This window comes from Magnolia sinica, chromosome 8, assembly GCF_029962835.1.
Source record: "Magnolia sinica isolate HGM2019 chromosome 8, MsV1, whole genome shotgun sequence".
NCBI classification, from domain to species: Eukaryota; Viridiplantae; Streptophyta; class Magnoliopsida; order Magnoliales; family Magnoliaceae; genus Magnolia; species Magnolia sinica.
The window spans coordinates 10694203-10713224 of record NC_080580.1 but is presented as its reverse complement, the minus strand read 5'-3'; the positions used below and the strand labels follow the sequence as shown (position 1 = coordinate 10713224).

Here is a 19022-nt window from a genome sequence, read left to right as displayed (position 1 = left end):
ACTGCACCGGTACTTGAAGTTAACTGGTGGAGGCCACAATTTGAAGAATTGCCCCAAACTGATGTCGAGCCTCTATCGTCTAACCTCAAGCCACTGAAGCTTGACCTAAAACCTTTACCCTCTGATTTCGAATATGTCCATTTAGGTCAAGAAGAGACATACCCAGTGGTGATTTCATCTTACCTTGAGAACATGCTCACACCCCAAGTGCAGGGTTGTGATGTAGTAATAAACTCGGTAAGACCGAGGTCGAATCCACAGGGACTGAAACCTGTACGTTATCTGAAAATAACCAGATCTAGAACTAGACTAAGATGCGATCTAAATCAAATAGAATTTAAGGAATAATTATGGAATAATTATCTAAAACTTAAGGAATTCGGAGGAAGAAAACTAGGGATTCAGAGGATCCACTTGTAGAGATCAGGGAGATCTTATGCCTGCTTCAAAAATCATGAAAATTAAACTGAACTTCTTCTGATATAATTTTAAAGAGATGAAAGGTATATGAATTAGAATGGATTCCATCACCAAACCATGCCTATGAGACAAAGTAAACAACAGAATTAACTAATTACTAACCAATCAACAATGTATGAAGGTTAGGAAGGTTACCGACATCCAACCATGCCCAGGAGACGATGGCGAACAACAGGGTTTCCTAACGTCATAATCAAAATACAGAAAAAGAAATACTCAAAGCCATTGCAGACCCATTGTAATTTCAGTCACAACAGACCATTAAAGACTAAGAAAAACATTCCTTTAATAATCAACTAAAATCAACATCAGTTCAGTCTAAACAAAAGGCACAAGCAAAAAGGTCCCACATCACGCTGCAAGCTTCACCTCTTAGCCCTAGCTAAGAGGTTCAACCGGACATGGATGGGCTGGATCTCTTAAAAACAAAATAAACAAATTAAAATAAAAATAAAAGGAAAAAGGAAAAAAAAACAAAACTCGCTTCACGCCTCAAAGGATGTCTCCAAATTTCCGTCTAAAAAGCTCCTCTCCTCCTTTCACTTTTTCTTTCTTTTATAGGCTAAAAGGACGTGGGCCGGGAGAGAGCTGAAGCTCCTTACGCACGTTGCTGGAGTTGGAGCCGTCCTCTCTTCGCAGTTCGAATCGTAGCAGGAATGGATTTCTTATGGTGTTTTTCTGGTGGGGCCCATTCTCGGTTTCAGACAGGAGATCCACTCCGTTCACCAGATTCTCCTCGAAATTTCGACCGGAGACGGTCGGTTCTAGTCGTCCGTTGATGCGGCCCACTGAGATAATCAGGCTGCAACGGCAGTTAAACGGTCTTCTTGCGATCACTATAACAATCATGTGAATGTACATGGCCGCCAAATATCAGCATGACTTCGATTGATTTTGGAATTCCTACAATATGAACCGGTCGGATCTTCCTCTTGGCCAGCCATGGTGGCCCACCTGGGTCGACAGATCCAGCCGCAGAACAGAGCTTACGCAGCTCTGTTCGCGCTGGTGGGATGGTGGGGCCCATTATTGATGTCATCGGAGAAATCCACCACGTCCATTACGTTCTACTCGAAAAACCGGTTGGAAAAGACTAGTTTTGGACGTCCTCTGATGTGGTCCACTGGATTTCTTATTGCACCGCTCGTCCTACTTTTGAAAGGCAGGGAACCCATTCTCGCTGTCTTTTGCAATTCTGTCCTTTAGGCTATGATAAGAGGAAGCATGGTCTTCTGATGGACGGTCTAGATCAGACCTTTGGAGCATGTTGGTGGCCCACAAGATCGGACCGCGATCTCTGTTTCATAACAGAAACAGAACTTCCCTTTTGAAGAGGAGACGTCCAGAGGACGGTTTGCCATGCAAGTCTTAGTGCAAAAAGTGTACTATGTACACTGTATAATGATTATGAAAAATCCACACCATCCATCTTGTTGTCCATTTCATTTGAGTAGTAGCCGAAGTTAAAGAGTATCTCGGACGGGTGGGCCCTAAATCGTGGTTTTATGGGTGATCTATTAGTTGACCACTTTCACGAGGATCCAATGGGTGAAATTTGACGTGTACGGTTAGTTTTTGGTCCTCGAGCCATGTATAAAGTTTCGAGCTAAACGGATGGTGGGAACCCTGTGGTCTTGCATTCTGGACCAATTTCGAGCCACTTGAGCTTCAGTTTTTCGATTTCCGCGGATCCCCAGCATGTAGTTCCATCGATCTTGGTCCCCTGGAATCCGTCCCTTGCCTTGGTGCATTCTGAACGTTAAATCCGTGCTTTTAGCATCCCGATCCAATCTCAGCTCGCAATTCCACCTTGCAACACAAACATGATTAAAATGGGTTATTCAATGGTACCATGTTCATAAATCCAGGCAATAACTGGGTCTGATAAGTATTCATCTCACCTTGAGAACAAACAAGAGAGTATGCTCATTTCTACTCTCGAAGAAGATAAAGGAGTTATTGAACAAATCATCACAGATCTTGATAGGATGAATGAACTCCTTTCAATTGAATGTTTCAATTCTTTGAATGATTGTTTGGCACACTTTGCAAATTCAAACGATCCCATGATATAAGAAATAGTGGATGCCTCGCAAGACAATACCTCAGTAGTTGTCACAGACCGGGAGAACCCTTATTCTGAAGTACCTCGTCCCCCAGATCCTGAATGTTTACCATTAAAGGAGGAGGAGCTGAAAATTGAACTAAAGAGTGAAACTTCAGCGTGTGTTGAGACTACACCACTTACTATAAAATTTTCTGAATTTCATCTACTTGTAGTCTCAGATTTATCATGGTGTACTAACTTTGAAATTTTTTCTGCCACAGGTGAATCATATATACTTTGGACACTTCGGTTAATTAATTTTTTTTTAATGCTGAGGTCCCTCAATTTCTCTGGACATTCATGCTCCAAGACATCCAAGCCTACTACAAAACGGGCTTTTGGATGAATCTTGTTGAAAAACCTTTTGAGAAATTTACCAAGATACTGCCAAATGAAGAACCTGGATGCATGATTGAGTAGATTTTCCATGCTTTCACAGTTGAGGATAGTAAGTTTATCGCTTTCATAAGACTAGGGTAGTTTGCTTTATGTTGTTCTAAGATAGATGGTTTTATGCCATTAGATTAGTTTGCTTGATGCATTGTTTTAGGATAGTTTATTTTCGTTGTTTAGGATAGCTGACCGACGCCCATGCTACAATCTCTTGAAAAGTCTCTCTCTCGATTTGTTGTCCAGGTACTATCTTCCCATCATGTTTCATTTACTTTCGTTGTCCCATGTGCATTGCATGCTCATATCTTTTACATTGAGGACGATGTAGATTTTAGGTTGGGTGTGAGAGATTAGGTTTCCTAATAAGTGTTTTCTTAGTCTTGAGCAAAAATTGTGAAAATTTTTAATTTTTCTGGAATTTCTTGTGAATTCGAAGTGATTTTGACAGCTATGTAGGGCACTTAGAATTTCAAGATACGTGACGTTAGTAATTTATGACTCTTGGATTCAGTATCTGTTAGATTTCACATTTAAGTTTGAATTGTTAATCTAGAATTAGAAGTTATAAACATTGATTGAGTCATGATTTCACACATCACATCTTGCTTTCACATTAAGGTTTCAGTTTGATATTGAAGGGTTAACTTGGTAATCACTAAGCATGTAAGAAACCAGCTTGGAAAATTTGTTATCATGATCAATTGAAGAAAAAGAAAAACAGATACCTTTGGAAAAGGTTGGGCGAATAATCTTCACCATAGGTTTGCTCCTATAGGTGTAGATTTAATTCTCCATGGATGATATGTGAAATAAGTTGTGTGTACAGTCTTCATCATAGGTTTGCTCCCTGTAGGTGAGAATTTGATTTCACTTCTTGGCGTTACTTTTAATGGAAAAATCAAAAGCTGAAAAATTGTAAGGAAAGTTTTGGTTTAGGTTGGGTTATTCGGAATGCTCTGTTTGATTATCTATGTTATCATGAAAATTGACTATTGGACCCTTCATTGTGATAAGTTGAGGTTACACTATACACCCATGAACTCGATGTTTAGAATTGTTCTAATTGATAGATTAATACTTTGAACTTGACCATGAAGTTTACCAAGCACTCGAGTTTAGGAGAAAGTAATGCCCAACATGCACAAATCTTAGAATTTTCGTATCTGGATTATTTTGCAAAATCACTCGAGTTTATAAAAATTGTCTTGTAATTCTAAACTTACTTTTCTCATACTTTGCTTGGGACTAGTAAGATGTTGGTTGAGGGTTGTGTTGAGGGTCAAATATTGCATACTAGACCCCAATTATTACCTAGATTTACGAACATGATATCTTGTTTAATGGCTCAATTTAATCGTGTTTGTGATGCAAGGTGTATTTATGAGCTTAGACTGAAACAGGATGCTTAAAGCAGGGATTTAACGCTCTGATGACACCAAAGGCAAGGGACAGACCCCAAGGGACCAAGATGGACAGATTTAGATGCCAGATATCCGAGAAAAATCGAGAAACTGAAACTTAAATGGCTTAAAAAGAGTCTAGAATGCAAGATCATAGAGTTCCTACCATCCGTTCGGCTCAAAACTCTATACGTAGCAATAGGACCATAAATGAACCGTACACCTCAGATTTGAACCATTAGATCCTTGTGGAAGTGGCCCAACGGATACATCAGCCCCTAAAAGCCTGATTTGGGGCCCACCTGCTGTCCAGATACACTTCAAATTTGGTCCCCACGGTTAAAATGAGATGGGGAACAATATGGACGGTGTAGATTTATCAAAAGAATCAATGTGGGTCCCAATTTACGTGAGTGCGTGTGCACAGCACACGTACACTCACGGTGCACCAAATCTGGTCAAACCGGTCAGCCACCACTGACCCGTTCAAATTCGAATTAACAAGGATTTCACAATCCTCTTGCGAAACAGAGGCTGCGGTCCATTCTTGTGGGCCACCATCGCAATTCAAAGGTCCGATCCAAACCGTCCATCAGAGTTCTACAGGTCCACTAACCATGACTTAGGTGGAAATTTTCTAAGAAGCAGCATGTATCGGACTTCGACCGTCGAAACGTAAGATGGACAACAGAGCAGAAAACCATGTGGACCACACCGAATCTAACCCAAAACCAGTCAATTCCAAATGGTTTTTCGCCAGGACTCCAATGAACGGAGCGAATTCATCGGAAAACATCACAGTGGGTCCCATCGAACACGTCAGTGAATTCTCATGCGTAATTACGTCCAGGAAAACCAGAATTTCAAGAAAGTAGTGGCCCACCATAATTAATCGGATGTATGATCCAGACCGTCCATCTTGTAGACCATCTAAAACCGTCGAAAGGGACATGTTTTTAATGTTTTTGGTGGACGCTAGGAGAACCAGCGGGAGCAGCATTCTCGGGTTTTCTTCACTACGTGCGCACAGCACTACGTAAAGAATTTGCATCCACCGACATCTCCAAGCCAGCCGACTTGCTCCAGCCTATACAAAGACATGAGAGAGAGAGAGAGTGGAGGGGGAGATTCATCTTGGACGTGGAGAGGAGCACGAGAGAAAGAGCCGTGGAGCGGGCTTCATTGGTTTTTCTTCCTTTTCTTTTTCTATTTTTTTCCTTTTAATGTTTTCTTTTTTAAAAAAAGATGTTTAGCTTAATCATGTCTATTTTAGGCTAAACTTCTTAGCTAGGAGCTAAGAGTTGAAGCTTGTAGCATGATGGGAGACGTTTTGATTGTGCCTTTTGTTTAGTTTGAATGATGTTGATTTTAGTTTAATTAAAGGAATGTTTTTAGTTTTTAATGGTCTTTTGTGACTGAAATTACAATGGGTCCGTGATAGCTTTGAGTATTTTTCTTTCCTTTTTATGTTATGACGTCAGGAGTCTCGTTGTTCACCATCGTCTCCTGGGCATGGTTGGATGACGGTACCCTTCCTAAACCTTCATACATTATTGATTGGTTGGTAATTAGTTTAATTCTGTTGTTTACTTTGTCTCCTAGGTATGGTTTGGTGATGGAATCCATTCTAATTCATATACCTTTCATCTCTTGAAAACTATATCAAAGGAAGTTTAGTTGATTTTCATGGTTACACCCTTCAACTGGATGAAGATGGGACTCTAAGTCCAGTTGAGTTCTTGAAACAGGCATAAGATCTCTCTGGTCTCTACAAGTGGATCCTCTAAATCCCTAGTGTCCTTTTCCTAAATTCTTTAAGTTTTAGATAATTATTTCATCATTATTCCTCAATTTACACTCGATTTAGATTTTATCTTAATCTAGTTCTAGTTCTACGTAGTTTCAGATTACGTATAGGTTTTAGTCCCTTGGGATTCGACCTCGGTCTCACCGAGTTTGTTACTACATCACAACCCTACGAGTGAACAAGTTTTTGGCACCGTCGCCGGCTGACGGTTACATTTTCTGAAATTAATTAGTTTTGAGATTAGTTTAAGATTAGGATTTTTCTAACCTTAGATTTTAAGGTTTAGGTTTTCTTGATTTTTAGAAACTAACCTATTTTTCTTGTTTTGTAGGATTCGATATATACTTTCTAAATTGGTAATATCTTTCTATTTTCTAACCCTCTTTCTCAAGATCAATTTTGAGGATCAGGTTACTTCCCCTGACTTTCATGTCCAAGTCACGGAAGATTTCCTACGCCAGGGCAATGCTGTCGGCTATAGACCTACCTTTGACAAAGGCCATTTGTTCCTCTGAAATCAGCTTCGGAAGGATGGAGTTTAATCTAGCTTCAATCACCTTGGAAAAGATTGTATACGCAATTGCATAGGCTAATTGGGTAGAATTGTGAAAAGGATTTGGGAGCTGTACATTTTGGGATTAAGCATAGGAGGGAAGCGGTGATAGCTCGAGGGAACGTACCTCCCTGAAACAAGAATTTTACTGTAAGGTGAATGTCGATTCCGACAATGTTCCAGCAGGCTGAGAAGAAAGCGCCAGATAGGCGTCCGGCCCGGGGGCCCCGTCAGCGGGCAGATCCGAGATAGCCTGCTTCACTTCGTCGAGCGAAGGGATAGCCATAAGATCATCATTATCTTCGGAGGAGACCAGCTGCGGGATAAGGTTGAGGAAGTCTCCAATGGGGTCTGTAGAATCAGCTGAGTAGAGATCCTTGAAGAAGTTAGCCGCAGCCTCTTTTAGTTGGGCTCGATTCGTAATTTTCATCCCGTTTTGCTGCACTATTTCTTTGATTTGGGAACGGCGGATGCGGTTGGAGACAGAGGCATGAAAGAACTTCGAGTTGCGGTCTCCTTCCTTAAGCCATCGGTTTCTAGATTTCTGCTTCCAAAACAGTTCTTCCAATGATTCCAGCCGGGCGAGATTCTGTTTCTCCAAATCCAACTTAGATAAGTTGGTGGAAGACAGGTCCGCAATCGACTCTTGCTCGAGCTTCTCCACCTGCGCCGTGGAGTCCTTGATCTGGGTGAAAATGTTCCCAAACTCCTTTGAGTTCCAATGCTTTAGGGCTGCTTTTGTGTTTTTCATCTTGCAGAGGAGATGGATCATAGGGTTAATGAACACTTCCGATTTCCAAGGGTTAAGAACCATCTCTTGAAAACCCTCATGGCAAACCCACCGCCCTTGCTAATGATTCCAACATTGTCACATCATTGACCGATCTCCATTATTTCCAGTAGCCAGATACGGGGAAGATGCTGCACTTGGAAGGAAGGAAACATGTGGATCTAGTCCGGGGAACATAAAACACGGTCCAGTCTGGCCCATTTCCTGCAAGTCCCAGACCTGTTATTACACCAGGTGAAAGCATTCCCAGAGAAGCCTGCATCAATGAGGGAGGTCTGATTGATAGCGTTGGAGAATTCCGTTGAGCTAGGACTCGTCAGAGAGTTACCACCAATTATCTTGGTTTGGGAAACAACAGCATTAAAGTCTCCACAAACGATCCAAGGGCCTGATAGAACAGAAGCCTGATGCACCAAATCGGCCCATAATTCTCTCCTGCGTAGGTAGGAACATTTAGCGTAAACACAGGTAATGAAGATAGGCTGATCCAGGAGCGGCGTCGAAGCCCTTAAGGCCAGCAATTGATCGAAGGAAGAAAGAGCGTCGACCTCGATTGAGTCATGATGAAAAACCCAAATTTTACCTCCCGCCGACGTGTTGGAGATAGAACAATGGAAGCCCAATTTCAGACCGGTTGAGATACGCCTGGAGTCAGCAATCATGGGCTCACTGATGATAAGAATGATCGGTTTAAAGGACATAATCAGCCTTTTAACATGTCTGACCGAGGTAGAATTCTCAATTCCCCTCACATTCCACAGAAGAATACTATCCATCTAAAACACTGGCTGAGTTGATGGCCCTGGTACTCTTGCTCCTCTTATTTCCCCTCCAGGACTTGATGAAAGAGCTCAGATAGCCTAATTTAATACTGTCTGCTTCTCCTGCTGGGCAGTTGAGGTCCTCTTCTGGATTAGGGTAAGGACCTGGCTGGGCTGTTGATGTTCTTCTTCTCACATAGTGATGCAGGATACCAGAGTCCGGAGGAATATGATTTGGATGGATAAGGTTCCCTCCCTGAGCACTGTCTGAGTCACAGTTGGAGCAGTCGAGGAAGTAAGGGGATAAATCTACATGGATATTTCCCACGTTCGGTGTAAGAGTGTGAGGGGTAGACAATGGATTCAGCTGAGAAGGGGAACGCTCTCCTGAAAGGGGCCCTGGCTCTACTTCTTGGTCTAGAGAGGCCGAGGTCAGGTTGGGGTTGTCGTGGGTTGGTAGGTCGTTCCCAGTATTAATGTTAGTTGTCGAGGTAGGAAGGAAGGCCGCTAGGGAGGGGTCAATGCCATCAGAGAGGGAGGGGGCATTGCCATCAGAGAGGAAGCATTTAGGCAAAGGGGTAGTGGGGAGCTGAGCGGGGGGGTGGGGTGGAACATGAGGGTGGGGGCTTAGGGATAGGATTGGAGGGGATGGGTGCAGGGTGAGATTGAATCTGAGGGGTTAGGTAGGTAATCAGGGAAGCCCCAGGCTGTAGACAAGGTGAGAATTGATGGTGGAGATCTAGGATCCTGTAAGGTTGTGAATCCCTTACAGGGAAGGCAACGGCTAGGGGTTCAGCCACGTCAGGGGATTCAGGGGTGAAAGGGTTCTCAGAGGCCGCGCCTACCAGAGGACCGGGAACCAGACTCGCCAAGGAGTCTGAAACATGGGAGCTCTGAGAGGCATTTTCTCGAGTAGATGGAGTGCAATGCAGAAGTTGCCCTCTATCCTGGTAAAAGGCAGACAGGACCCAATCCCTAGTGTTTTGGCCCTTATCAGGTGGTAATATAGGTGATTAGGAGGATGCCCGAATTCATTATCAAAATTTTCTAAGATCCCTATGATTGGAAAGTCTCGACCGGCTACCTTAAGGTGGCAAGAGCTGTGAATATCCACTCTTGGTTTGAGAATCACTTGAACTCTGCCAAATGCCTGAAAAGGTCATATCTAGTAGAGGAGTCCACCTGAACTACTCTTCCAAAATGTTGCCCGATATCTACAATCGTCGACTCGAACCAAGCATGGGCAAGGATCCCATACAACCTGATCCAATGGCCATCATGGCCAATCACCGCACGTGGATGCCAAGGTTCCACCCTGTGGATACCCATTTTAGTGCAAAGTCTGAAGTGAATGAGACCAGCTCTTCTTTGGATTTGAACGTGATAAAAAAACTATCCAAATCTATTCGTGCGATGTTAATTGCTGCTGCCAAATACTGGATGATGAGGGTGTTTGGGGATGTGAATCCCATAAGGGACATCACCAGCTTCCTTCTTCTGAACTCTACCGCGACCCAATCTGCTATAACCGTGAAGGAATCCGCAAGGTAAGATTGAGAGGCTTTAGGAGGGGTTTGTTTCTTGAGGATCTCAGCGTAGTGGTGAGGCTGGGGCTGGGTGGGTTCGGGGTAGTGGTGACGTTGGGGCTGGGTTGGTTCGGGGTTTTGTCGAGTGATAAGAGTGGGTTTCGTCAGAGGCCTGGATTTGGAGATTGCTGCTTGAACAGAGACAACCCTCCCATTGATTCTCTTACCATTAAGCACTCCAATGGCAGCTCGAGCTTCGGCTTCGTAGAGGTAGCGGACGAATCCATAACCCCTTGGTTTGATAGATCCAGGTAAAGTGGGAATCACTACCAAAAAAAGGGGCAAAGGATTCCAGAAGATGATTCCCACATCTTCCCTTGAAAAATCAAAGGGGAGGTTGCCGATGAAGACCGTGAATTCGGGAGAAGGATTGTATGCAGGGGCAGCCGCTGTAGCTTCTGCGGAAAAACCGGAGGTGGGTTTATGGTTGGGGAAGGGATTTGGAAGACGCCCCTTTTTTCTGGTAACCCTTGTCCAACTCATTCGGCCACTACTCATACACACCTTTGGAATTGTAAACGTGGATGGTTGATCATGCCTTGTACTTTCTATGATCAGGGAGCTGAATGGTGGATTGACAGTGGGGTCCACTGGAAGTATGTTCAAGGTTTATAATCTGACTATCTTCATGTCCAATCCATGAGATTTACACAATGACATGATGTACAGGATGTGTACTATATCCTTCGCAAGAACTACCTATATCCATCTTGGTCCTTTTTAGCCTTCTCCATGTTATTTTAGAGCCTTTATCTTATATCAACTCACTTCTAGCTTGTGGTTCGCTATTCATGGCTAAATTCAGTGAGTTTCAACATTGAGGTCATGGGTTCAAGTACCCACATAGTACACGTGGGTGCAAGTGTAAGAGTGTATGTGAGTAAAAGAAAAAAAGTCACTCATAGCTTTTGCAGTTCTTGGTTTGCCTTGCATATGACCAAATCATTTAAGTCAAATTTACCTCATTTTATTATCTATTGATGCTGCTCCTAAGTACTTGATGAAGTGTAGGGAGGAGAATTGTTGTTTGGAGTTGCCGTTAGGCACTGAATTATTGGATTTGTAAGGATTTAATCACAAAACAATATGATTTTGTTATCACCGTGTTTTTGTTCATATATATTAAGTCACACGGCTAATCCCTCTCTTTAATATGTTGTCTTCATTAGTTATGGTTGGGTATGCCTTTTCAACTCCAGAGAAATCATCTCCTCTTTAAACATGTTTAGCCACGAACGATTCTCTCTCTCTTGCTATGGGTGAGATGACTTTTCAAAACGTGGTTACATGGTGAGGGCTATGTGACTATACATATATAGCTATACAAATAATAACTTTTGTTAGTGGGTCTACTATCATTTCTTTAAATGATTAAAAAATTATTATTATATCATTCTTTTACATAATATCATATATGTAAGAATGTTGCGATTTGATTTGTTTTTCTTTTAAGTTTATAAATCTTTTTTTTTTTTTTTTTAATTTTTTATTGTGGTAACTATGGTCTGATTATTGTAATAAATCTCCTCACGGGTAAGTCCCACACCCCCAGGATATGGAATTACTGGATCACTGGGATCAACAAGCTGAGACAGGGGGGCACCTCCTCTCTCAGGCTCATCCATAGGGAAGGGAATGGTCCGGCTAACTGGATGGCCCGAGAAGGGAGCAATAGCCAGGCAGTTTCAGTGATCGACTGTCTGGGCAACCTCCATGCCGCGGTTCGCGGCCTCCTCTTCTTAGATAAGGTCGGTCTGGGTTCCCGGGTGGGCAAGTAGCGCTCCCCTAGTTTTTTTTCCTTTCTGTTTGCTTTTTCTTCTTGGGATGGTTGCCTTCAGCCCTGATCAGCCTCCCCTGTACAATTTGTAGATCTTCAATAGGCTTTTATGATAGGTGGGGACTGTTTCTTTTTGTCGGGTCCCACCCGAAGATTTGTATTCCCTTTTTTCTTTTAACCATCCCTTTTCTCCAATATATATATATATATATCTATATATATATATATATATATATATATATATATATTATATTTAATATTAAGTTTATAAATCTTTTTTTTTTTTTTAATTTTTTATTGTGGTAACTATGGTCTGATTATTGTAATAAATATGTATTGTTTATTTAGAGATTTTCTTTAGCCTTGAGTTGAATTCTTTAATACAGACAACTTCAGTAATTACTATGCTACCGTTGATCTATTCCACCTCTATTTTGTAACTAGTTACACAACATTAATTTTTAATACATGAAAATACAACTCCACTTTTTAACGTAAAGACTTAATTTCAATATCTTCAACAAAGTCAACATCAACAAAATCTCTAACTAATAAGTGATAATATTTTATAATTTTTTAATTCCTTGAATATGTTGCATAATATAATTAATTGTTAGCTAACGAGCAATTCATGGATTGCATTAATATCTACTAACTAAATCAGTAACGAAGCTTAAGTCTAATACACATCATTACATAAATTATATTTGTAGAACTGGTAAGCCCCACCTAGCTTTCAAGCATAGAAACTCCACCCATGGGTTTACCCAAACATTGCCACCATGATTTTGACATGGATTAAATTATGTAAATGCTCTTTTAATTGCTCGATCAAAACCTTTCATGTCCTATATATTAATATTTCTTTTATTATTATGTGTGTGAGTGTGTATTTTATACAGTCACCCCTATGCACACACGTGAACACATGTACATACAACTACTTTAGCCTTAGTTAAAATTTTCCTTTAATAACTTGGATTCTAAATTTTAAAACTAAATCATAAAATGAAACTTCCCATCAGGACATACTAACATGTGTAGGATGGAAAGTCCACGAAGGATTGATTTCTATGATAATACAGAGATTCAAATTTATAAATAAGAGAGACTTTTGACTTTTTCCATGAAAGCACACACTCAGATGGAATTGAGCCGAATGTAAGTCATTATTAATATAAAAGAAAGTTCAGATATTCTTGATAGTGTGCCTTGGCTCGTAAGTAACACTAGGAAGGACGTGTTGAGGTCTAGCACCGTCTTCCTCATTGGGATAATTTCTTTGAATCTATTGAGCTTCTCCGGACTCTTCGTAGAGATACTTCGAATCCACGATGAAAAGAAGAAAGTAGAAAATAATTTCTAGAAATTCATAAATCATTGATAATTGTCCGATCTATATGTATCCATGTCACACCATTAATATAGAAAAATAAAATAAAATTCATAATGACAAAAAATAGCAAAATTCTAACTCTAATAAAAATCCTAATTCTAATAATTAAAACTCTTCTAAAGCCTAATTTCTAAAAATAAAAATTCTAAATAAACTTTTGCAAGAAGATTACTAAGATGATTATAAGTTATTCTTAAAAAAGAAGAAAATCTAAAATTTTAAAAATAAAAAATATTTAAAGATTCAAAATTATTAAAAATAGTAATTTTTTCTTAAAAATTTATTTTTGAGCTAAAGCACACGTTTTCTGATGAAACGGACTGATGTAACCCACTTTGTGGGTTGGTTCACCTCGGATGATTGCTAGGTTGAGCGTCCCGTAACTATACTCGGATCAAAAGTTATGATCAATTTACGGTCCACCATCTTTTGGCCCAACCATGCTAGGAATGCATTCATGACACATGTTCTACATTAGTAAGTAGACGTCCATTAATGCTCAAAATATGGACCCTAGCTCACAGCCTGCACATGCATGTGCTTCATGATCGCAGTCATGAAGCCATGGCTGTTGATTCCATGAATTAACAATTTATGATGGAGATTTTCTTTTTGCTCAGGAGTTAGGTTTAGTATTTATTTTAAACCAATGGAAAGCTTTTTCTGTGTATGTTGCTTTCTTTAGGAAGTGGACTATTCAGGCCTCTTGGTTAGTGGCTCGGATGCCTCCCACGCTTGCCACATTGCCACGTATGATGTCAGTACAGAAAATGGGACCTCCATTCAAGCAAGCTTGGCAGCCTTCATTCTAGAGTTGGCGCTTGGTCACCATTTAAATGTTGGTGGTGTACTCGTATCACTGTATTGATGGACCATGACCTATAATTCGGACCATCCAAAACCATGAGTCTCATTATTGATGGATTATTGACCAAAATTCATGCCCTTTAGATACTCTTATTGGTAGGGGTGTACATCGAGTCGAACCAAGTCGAGCTGGCCTCAGCACAACTCGGCTCAGCCACTAGTTGACCTCGGCTCGAACTTGGCTCGGTCCTCGAGCTTGACTGGCCAGCTCGGCTCGGTTCAGTCAGTAGCTCAGGCTAGTTCGAGCCGAGTTCGAGCTGAGTTCCCCTGTGCAGCATTTCCACAAACACCTAAATTGTATTTTCAAGAATCTACTGTATGTGAAATAAAAGCAATAGTTTTTCATGTATTTTATAAAACACCTTCTAAGCAACATAAAAACTAAGAAAAAAAGGATATTTGTTTCATGTACATACCTTCCTTGCCATCAACCACACTTTGTTGAGCCATTTCATCAAACACTTGGTGAGCAACATCAATAGTAAAGTAACCGAGTCACCGAATTGGTTTGATGAGTTCAATTCAAGCTAGATTCAATCCGAGTCGGGTCGAGCTGGGGCCAGGTCGAACTCATTTTTGAGCTCAAAAAATCAGTTTGACTCGGCTCGAACTCAACTTCGATCCGAGTCAAATCGAGCCTTTTCGAGTTGAGACGAGTCAAGCGAGCTAACCGAGCTAGCTCGGTTTGTGTAGACCTCTACTTATTGGTCTGACCTCGCCCATTGAATGTCCACTGTTGGCCGTAATATGGTTAGCCATCCGTTTGATGGCCACCGTTTTAGATGGATAGGATCATCTGAAGGGTGATGGCAAAGTTCCACCCTTACTAGGACATGTTTGGAAAAATGAGATTTGTGTGCGACTAGGTGCACATTCAATGGTTGGAGTGTAATTTCAAAATGGTGGTAAACTATCACCACACCCCAGCTGTTGGCTAGCCTCCAACATAGCATACACGGGCAAAATTCGAACCGTTCATTCTGTATATCCACAACTTGAAACGGCTCATTGATTAGATAGTTTGGATGCTCTGATGGAGGCTATTTTTATTGTTAGTACCAGACTATCAATAGTGGAGCCCACAGGATAAACGGTTCGGATTATCATTCACACGTTCCAAAAGTACAATACAGTGCGCTAGAATTCCGTGCATCCAAAGATAATGAATTACCAACTCATTTTTAAACGGCTATAAAATGCCAAAATGTAGAAAGATCGCATGGTATAAACTGATGATGAAATCGAAACCGTTGATCTTATTGATGCCACCCTTACAAACTCAATTCTGATAATACAAAACTACTCCATCGTTTCATGAAAATAGAACACTCTAAAACCAAATGAGTCCCCCCAAAACGTCCAAGGTCAACACTTGGGAAGATCGGAAGGTGGAGGTGGCAGCTTCTGATTGGGCAGCTTCCCGTCCAAGACTACCCACGCCATCTTCAGGCCCCAGCTGGTGTGGACTTCCAGGTGGCAGTGCATGAACCATACACCTGTTTCCACGTCATCAATCGTGCCATGTCAGCATAAAGTTACGTGAAGAGTGTATCTGAACATCCTTAAAAAGGAAAGTATCTGAACGTGAAGAGTGCCATGATGCGTCCATTTGGTTCAAGTGGAGCCCCCGGCTAGATGATCAGAACCGTCCAACTCGTGGGCCCCACCATGCATGGTGAAAATTCCTAAAAAAATAGTCCACTTTCATAAATACTAACCATCCCAAAAGTTTTCTACGCATTCCGTATCCACGATGGGACCGTCAGATTGACGGTTTGGATCAACTAGAAATGGGCTGCACTTGCATGGATCACCGCATCTGGACACTGTTATCGATGAGATATACAATAACCCATGACTCATGTGAATACAAACTCAATCCATACAGGGATAACCTTCTCCCCCACCATTTAAAGGACGTTTGGCGGGAATCCAGCAAGCATTTCAAAATGAGAATTTCCAAAAACCAATTTTAAAATTGGATGTCAGGATTCCCGCCTACCATTTCCTTGTGCATTTTAGATAGATTACTGACCTGGATTGTCTGCTTGGAAGCGGATGGCGACCCAACCACCTGATGGAACTCCGACGGTATTCCTCTCGACGGGGTCGACGAGATTGAAGTTGGACGGATCCTTGTTGGGGTTGTAGTTTCCGAAGCCTTGCCCGACAACGAAGAAATTGAAACCATGGAGATGGAGAGGGTGACTCTCCGCTCCGAGAATGCTAGTGTCCTGCATCACTAGCTCAATGCTCGCATTGAATGGAAGCACCACCACCTTAGTGCCATTTCTGACCATCGTGTTGTTCGGAGGGGTACCCGTGTAATTAAATGGGATTAGAGGGTTATTTGGGAAGTTAGTATTGTAGATGCCATTGGATTGCCCGAAGAAGTGGGCCTGGAGGAGGGCTGTGGTCGGCAGGACAAACGAGACGTTGTTGACAGATGCGGCGAACTTGTTGCCGTTGGGCCCTTGGCATGTTTGGTTCTTGGGGCATGGATGGGTCCCAAGGCCGACCGTGAAGAAGAACCGCCTATCAACGGTCTGAGGGACATTGGCGGGGAATTGTGCATTGGCGAGGCTACGCAGTCTATTGGTGTAGTTAGTGGCGAAGGAAGTGTCATTCAGAGGTGGAAGGGATGGCCTGAAGAGTGGGAGTTTGTTCATGCCAACAGTGTTTGATGAATTGGGTCTTTGGTATTCAAGTAATCCGACGGTTGTGGAGTTGTCGAATGTGCCATTGCCTGTCGCATAGGGTCGGGCCGACATGAAGAATGTGGCATTTGGGTAATGTGGTTTGGTCTTTAGGAGGACGTTTGTGGTTTGGCCTGGTGTGATAAGGAGTATGTCGGCATCAAAGGGCTTAACATAGATGGCGTCGACATCGACGATGGTGAGGGAGTGGTTGGCGATGCTGAAGAAGAGCTCATCATTGAGTGCAGCGTTGATCAGACGGAGGAGATAAGTCTTCCCAGGCTCCACACTCAGCTTGAATGTATCTGACCCACACCATGCAACCCCAAAGAAAAGTGAGAGATACGATGGATACATGTTCCAAGTGGGTCGGGATGGTCTGAACCGTAGTCCCATTGGGCTTAGTGCATGTGTGCCTCTTGAGACTAGCACAGGCATCAATTAGGCCTAGTTATATAGATGGTCTGTGTTCAAATTGACCACACTGAGCCAAGATCGAACCCATTTATGTCTACCATGAGATCGGGGTGGGCTAGAACTGTTAACGGACAGCATTATAAGTAGAATTACCTCTTGCAGAGCAGTTGTACAAGGGACCAGGGAGGCCATTGATAGTGTATGCATCCGAGACGTTTGGGCCAGCCCCAGTCTGTAGAGCCTGTGTAATGATGGCCTCAGTGTCTGCATTAAACCACTCGCCTGCAACTCAGATTCAAGTTCGTTTTAATTATCTTGATTTATTGTATTTAGGCTGTATAATCTTATGATCTTTCTTTTGATTACCGAAGATGATCGGGACTTCCTTGTATGGTTTGATGAATGGGTAAGGGACGCCGCGCTTGGGGAGGATCACGATGGGACCGTAGATGGTCGATCTCATCCATGAGATGTGTGCATGCCAAAAGAGGGTACCCCTTTGGCCAATAATGGTGAAGTTGTAGACGTAGGTTTGGCCAGTTTGAATGGGGCACTGGGTCACGTATGCAGGTCCATCTGCCCATCCACTCCTGAGTTGTCGAACTCCATGCCTGTTCTCAAATCCACCATATCAAACAATCCAAATCAAATGCATTTTGGGTTAATACACAAGTATATATTCTAATTGTAATCTCCTTATGGTTATAGAGTTATGTGTTTTTCCTACTTGTGGTAGATCATGTTGGTCATAACATGGTGGGACCCACGTCGATTTACAGGCTATTTCTAATGTGTGGTGTGACAAGGTATATGAATGGTCTGGATTAGAGACTAGTCCATTGTATCATTCCCCTTGCATTGTTACACCTCATCAATGGCTTCTATTCTCATGAATTATAAGAGAATGGTCGATGCACATCCATGGGATAATCACAAGGGAGGTTGGCATGTAGGTGGGCCCAGCATTAGAAGGTGACTAACAAAGGTGGGACCTATGTCACTGATACCAGAAGGGTTTCTAACAAACGTAGCCCCCACATCATTTGTTGGGCATCTAATCATATCATTTCCCATAAGAAAACAGATATTAAAGTTGTAAGATGGTTCCATACCAATGCAGGGTGATATTGTTCTGAACATGGTTAACCACCTTAACAACGACCCTATCACCTTCTCTCGCTACGATCTTCGGCCCTGGAAACTGGCCATTGACAGTCACGATACTCTTCGTGTGGCATACCCGTGTCACATTTCGCAACAGAATCTGCCAACAAACAATTCAAAAACATCAGAGATGAACATAGTAAATGCAATTTGCTCAACATGCATGGCGGGTAACGGGCTAGGACATACGTCGAACTTGTAGTGCCTGGTAATGCCTGCATCCTTGGTATGTCCAAGCTCTGGGAAGAGGAGCATGGTACTCAATAGAAGAAGCAATGCAGCCATGGGACCTGATGCTTGAAGAACAGCCATCTCTCTCTCTCTCTCTCTCTCTCTCTCTAAAGAGTTTGGTGTTGCTAATGGTCGAGTCTGGATGCTTATATAGAGAGTGTTTGGTTGATTAGGTGATGAGATTATTATTTCATTTTCATGGTCATGAATTATATGATAGCTGGCTCACACAATATTAATTGGTTTTCAGTTCTGACAAATGGGGTCTATTGCCAGTAATCCAATCCATTGGTCTGTTGAGTCCCATAATGGATGAGTAATGCTCCAAAAATCACCAAGATCTGAAGATCTCAGCCGCCGATGTTTGGACCTTTCTAAGTCGACGGTTGTTGTATTTTTCTCATCTGAACCGTCTATTGCAGACCACAGATGAAATTATTAACCTTTTCCTATCTAGAGTAACTTTGAAGAAGAGTTTATCGACTGTAGGACACAACTTACCAACAGCCTGGATTATTGAACTATGGGGCCCCACATTTCAGATTCAAAAGCTCGTTGTGTACCCAAGCCATTGACGGATGGTCCATGTGCTGGTCG

The 19022-nt window shown here is 42.1% G+C and overlaps 1 protein-coding gene across 1 annotated transcript; it reads right to left on the bottom strand.

Annotated features, from left to right (window-relative positions):
• Window positions 1-15255: 15255 nt before the first annotated feature.
• On the bottom strand, window positions 15256-18528 carry LOC131252853 (laccase-17-like). Its single transcript, XM_058253601.1, has 6 exons — window positions 18384-18528; window positions 18143-18294; window positions 17397-17641; window positions 17184-17312; window positions 15953-16918; window positions 15256-15413 (listed from the first exon to the last, which is right to left on the bottom strand). The coding sequence occupies exons 1-6, from the start codon at window positions 18504-18506 to the stop codon at window positions 15283-15285; spliced, it is 1746 nt and encodes a 581-aa protein (XP_058109584.1). The 5' UTR covers window positions 18507-18528; the 3' UTR covers window positions 15256-15282.
• Between the last annotated feature and the right edge of the window lie 494 nt (window positions 18529-19022).